This window comes from Bidens hawaiensis, unplaced genomic scaffold, assembly GCF_021521415.1.
Source record: "Bidens hawaiensis isolate Kalapana, Puna unplaced genomic scaffold, B.hawaiensis_p1.1 tig00035836_1, whole genome shotgun sequence".
Taxonomy (NCBI): domain Eukaryota; kingdom Viridiplantae; phylum Streptophyta; class Magnoliopsida; order Asterales; family Asteraceae; genus Bidens; species Bidens hawaiensis.
In genome coordinates this window covers 80,619-85,849 of record NW_027496216.1, presented here as the reverse complement: position 1 = coordinate 85,849, position 5,231 = coordinate 80,619, and the positions used below count along the sequence as shown (strand labels likewise).

General features: G+C 38.0%; 1 protein-coding gene across 1 annotated transcript; it reads right to left on the bottom strand.

Moving 5' to 3' along the window:
* Nucleotides 1–3,741: 3,741 nt before the first annotated feature.
* LOC143587677 (light-regulated protein, chloroplastic) lies at nucleotides 3,742–4,684 on the bottom strand. The gene is made up of 3 exons (XM_077068904.1): nucleotides 4,452–4,684; nucleotides 4,063–4,221; nucleotides 3,742–3,958 (listed from the first exon to the last, which is right to left on the bottom strand). The coding sequence occupies exons 1-3, from the start codon at nucleotides 4,643–4,645 to the stop codon at nucleotides 3,883–3,885; spliced, it is 429 nt and encodes a 142-aa protein (XP_076925019.1). The 5' UTR covers nucleotides 4,646–4,684; the 3' UTR covers nucleotides 3,742–3,882.
* Between the last annotated feature and the right edge of the window lie 547 nt (nucleotides 4,685–5,231).

The window sequence follows — 5,231 nt, the reverse complement described above, 5'->3', positions numbered from 1 at the left end:
CTTTCCTTAAAAGGACTTCGTGTGGGCGGGATGGTTTACGAGCCCAACACATTTTAGATGCGTTGTGCGGAGAGGGGTCTCCGATTGCGGATGGTTTGCTCAAGGCTATCTCTGCGGTGGTTAATTTATTTTTGGGGGGGAAGGTGTCCTAAGGTGTTGGCAGAGTTTGTTGCGTCTACCCACTTACGCCGTTGCTTAAACCGGATAATGGGATTAGACCTATTGCCGTTGGGGCCATTTGGAGGCGATTGGTCTCTAAGGTGGCTATGAGGGGTGTCGGAAGGAGATGGCTAAATACCTCGGTGACTTTCAATTTGGGGTGGGAGTTCCCACTGGGGCTGAGGCCGTGCTCCATAGCGCGAACAGGTTTCTGAATCAGTTTCATTCGGGCTATGCTTACTGTTGATTTCTCCAATGCCTTCAACTTAGTAGATAGGACGACCCTTCTACACGAGGTACGGATTCGATGTCCTTCCATTTCTCTTTGGGTGGATTTTTTATATGGGCAGTCGGCTAGGTTATATGTGGGTGATACTTACATTAAATCCACCACTGGGGTTCAACAGGGGGACCCTCTTGGGCCTCTCCTTTTTGCCTTAGTTTTGCACCCACTTGTTCACCAAATCAGAGATCGGTGCAAGCTTCTCTTTCATGCTTGGTACTTGGATGATGGCACGATTATCGGGGATACTAGAGAGGTGGCGAAAGCATTAGATATTATCATGTCTGAGGGGCCTCGTTTGGGTCTTGAATTAAACGTTAAGAAAACAGAGTTATTTTGGCCAACATGCAATGGCGTGAAGGTTCAGGAGGGGTTGTTCCCTTGCGGGATTGGAAGGCCGGTGATTGGCGTGAAACTCCTTGGTGAGCCGGGATGCGGGGTTTATCAGCAGTTTGGCTATGAAAAGGGCATCTAGCGCTGTGGAACTAATGAGCTGTCTCCCAAGACTTCGGGATCCTCAATGCGAGCTTCTTTTGCTTCGCTCATGTATGGGAGTCGACAAGCTTTTGTTCGGTTTGAGAACATGCCAACCTATGTATGTGGGGGAAGCTGTTTCTATATTTGACAATGGTCTTTGAAGGGCGATTGAGGACATCGTGGTTTGTGGAGGTCCGTTCTTTGGGGATCTCCAATTGAGGTTGGCATCACTTCCGACCCGTTATGGGGGTTTGGGTCTCTGTTCGGCCGAGGATGTAACTACATATGCTTTTGTGGCTTCGAGAGCACAATCGTGGTGTTTGCAAGACCATATTCTTCGGGGTTGTGATATTTATGGGTTGGACTCTGATTATGGGTGTGCGATGGATCGTTTGCGTACTTCACTTCCAGATTTTGATCTTAGCGGGTTCTCTAATAAGGACACCGCCCCCCCCCTAAGCCCAACATGTTGTGGCGAGTGCCTTATTTAGTGGAATCGTCAAGAGTTTAGAAGTGAAGTTTAATCTATCCCCTCGCCAAAAGGCGGTGTTTGAATGCCTTTGGGCTCTTTGGGCTCAGGATTTTCTAACGGCCATCCCCATTGAAGGATTAGGCCAACGTATGTCGGGTTTGGAGTATCGGGCTATCCTTAAGTACCGGTTAATGATCCCTATGTTCCCGACTGATGAACCTTGCCCAATTTATCGCAAGGTCTGTTTGGATTCTTTTGGTGACCATGCGGTGCATTGCAAAGAATTGTCTGGCTTTAAATACAAACATGATTTGGTTAGGGATGTTTTGTGTGATGTTCTTAAACGGGCAGGGATTTCTGCTAAAAAGGAGGCCCCTGTTAACTTTCTCACAGATCCTCTTGAAGGGAGGTCCACTTTACGACCAGCTGATATTCTTGTGTTCGGGTGGACAGGGGGGAAACACGCCTGTGTGGATCTTACAGGAGTGTCTCCTCTTGTTGGGCTCAGGGACCGTGGGTTTGTTGTGGGTCAGACTGCGTTGAAGGCTGAATCGAGAAAAGTTGTTAAACACGAGAAAGCTTGTTTAGATAATCAACATGTCTTTCTACCATTTGCCTTTGATACATTTGGTTTCCTGGCCCCAGAGGCTGTGAAATTTTTTAGTAGGGTTCAGCGCGTCGTACACGGAACCTCTTCAGCTTCTAGTCCCAAAACTTCGTTTTAGCAGGATTGGCTTTGCTATTCAAAAGGGGGTTGCGGCGCAGCTTGTTGCCTGTTTTCCTGCCACTCTATTGTAATCGTTTTATAGTAAATTATAATGAAATGGAAAATTTCGCTAAAAAAAATTGTAGAATGAAATTATCTAAATATGTGGTAAATTTTGATTTACTATGTGAATGATTAATGGTGTGGGTGTCGAGATTTAAAATCTTCTAAATAGCAGTTTCTATGCACGAATCAGAAGCATCTTTTAAGGTTCATAAATTCCAAGTTGAGGAACTACTCAAGTTATCTCACAGGATGCACATGTCACGTGCCATTGGGCACTTGTAATTTTCCTTTTTTTTTTAATTCTAATTCGGTATTTCGACTTTTGAATTTGGAACTAAATTTTGAAAGTAAAATCCTGGTTTTGACTATAGAAAGTCAAATTAAAATAAGAATGTTATCTTGGGTTTCTGAACATAACATAATATCATCATCGTCATCATCTTTAATTAAAGAATTGGAACTCCATTCAACAAAATCATCCTAAATGCTTAGTTTAGCATATGATTATTGTTATCAAGCTGAAGGAGTGAAGGGTAATTTCGAAACTCAATTAGTTAGCCGTTGTTGTTTGTACCTTAAAGCTTGATTAATTTATTTTTTTGCTAATATTGTTATATTAATTTATTTTATTTTTGTATCGTATCGTAAACTATATCGAACATAAATTTTGGTGTAGCAAATGCGGGTACCATATCTAACCAAACCATAACCGACTGAATCTTTTGTACGTCCCCGCCACGAAGCGCGGGCATTTACGCTAGTATTTATTTATTGATGTCAGCACGATGGCAAAATGCTCACTCAATTGGTATATAAAAAAAGGTACATTTGATTATATTTAAAAAAGAACATGTTTTTTAATCGTTTGTTAATATTGTTTTGCTATTTGTTATCTTTATGATCAGATCATTATATGTCGTTTAACTACTAAAAATCGTTTAAACATATTATAATCGCCGCAGCATCGCGCGGGTTTATTGCTAGTACTCTATTAAACATGAATAGCTAAGAACTAGTTTACATATAAACTTCAATCTGCTTTCTAAGAAAAGGGATTTCTGGTCTCATGCCAAATTTTACAATTGAAATTGTCGGATGGATTATAAACGAAATTAGTATTATACTGGTAATTATTTTTATTAGAACCATGTAACATTAGATTAACTAGGGTTAAACGAGGTTAACGATGACAACTTCTGTTATTGTTTCTATAGGTTGTTGATGCCAAAAACCATTAAACTCTTACAACTGTCGTCTAACCGCTTATCCTAGGATATTCATATGTAATGGTTCCGACATATTTAATTGGTACAAGATTTTGGATTAACCTTAAACTGGTTATCCAATTATTGTCTTCTTTATACTTTGTTGTGCAATCAAGTTGTCATATATGATCGTGTTCTTCAATATCACCAAGCGTTATACGAGAGAATCTAAAGTTCTCTTTGATCCGCTGCCACTAATAAAAATCGATCAATGATTTCTATTATGTCACTTTGTTTTTTATTTTGTATCTTTTAAGTCTTATAAGAGTATATATGTTGGTTTGATCATTACTTAATGTAAATGGAAACAAAATGTAAAAGGATTACTATTAGCTAGAGCTCAAAAACATAAACATAAACCCCACATACAGTTGCTATTTAATATACATACATGCATACAGTATATATGGTTGAAATAAACACTATATTATTTTTATTATTGTTATTATGTTAATTATTTATCTCCACTCTGATAGGCTGGTTCACAAAATTCTCCTCCAAGATCATCACAGGCCTCCGCAATAAACACCCTGTACAAAACATTATTATTTTGATTACCATCAACAAATTAATAATATACATATATACATATGGATTTAAATTCAAAGAAACAAATTATATTAACATATATTACGTTTTGGGATTGTCATACTGAAGATACTCTCTGTCAACTGTTTGTGTGTTAACCACCTTGTCGTTGGATTTAGGTTCTTGTTTGAGTTTGGTCTCAGGAAACATTTCAACATCACATGCAACACCTCCCACAGTCTCACATGCTTCTGCTGGAAAAACACTTCACACAATACAAGATATTTATATACTTAATGTGATGAGATACGCGACAAATAAAATTAACCTGCTAAACTGTCTAAACGTACATATAACTATAGTAATATTTGTTATTATACAGTTTTGAACTAGAGTAATTACGCTACAAAAAATAAAGTAGCACAGTAATAATTACTCTAGTTCAAAAACTGTAAAAAGTTTAGGCGGTTTAAGAAGATAGAATTTAGTGCTTACGAGGATTGCATGGAGTTGTAATCGACTTCAGGAGCATCAGAGGCGGTTGCTTTGATCTTGGAGATTGAGGTTGATGATGTCTTAATACATTGTTGATGATCATGTTTCACAGGAAATAATGTCTTTGTGAAAGTTGAGGTGGTTTTGGTAGAGAGGAAAGGTAGTGATGATGGGAAGTAGATGGAAGCCTGCATTTTGTGTTATTTGATTGTTGGTTGGTTGATTGATTGGTATTAAATTCCATACATATATATAAATATACAAGCAAAAATTGTAACAAAGAGATAAGGTGAGTAGGATAAGGATGAGGTTTAGTTTGGTTTGTTGTGGAAGATATTTTTTTTTCACATGTCTCCCTCTTAGCTTAACCATGGTTTAGTTATCTTCTTACATTAAAAGTCTAATCAAATCTAAATCTATAAAGTATGAAAGTAAGAAATTTATTATTGTAATTTACAGTTAGTTTGATACGATGGCACTAACTAGGTATTAATGATTGTTGATATAAGAATTAAATGTTGTAATTTAGTGTTACAACATATCACGGTTAACCGGTTAAATGATGATAAACAGACGTTGATTTGAAAAAGTTGAAAGCGGGAAATTATGACAGAAAACGGGTGTAAATTAGGTTATGCTTGGAGTTATAGTGCGGCGAGCGCTCATAACCAACTGTCAGGCCCAAATTCCTTAATTTTAAGTATCAATTTCGTCAATCAAGATTTTTCCTCAATTCCGTCAATCTTCACCACTTTGATTTATTGAACGTAAAAACGCATA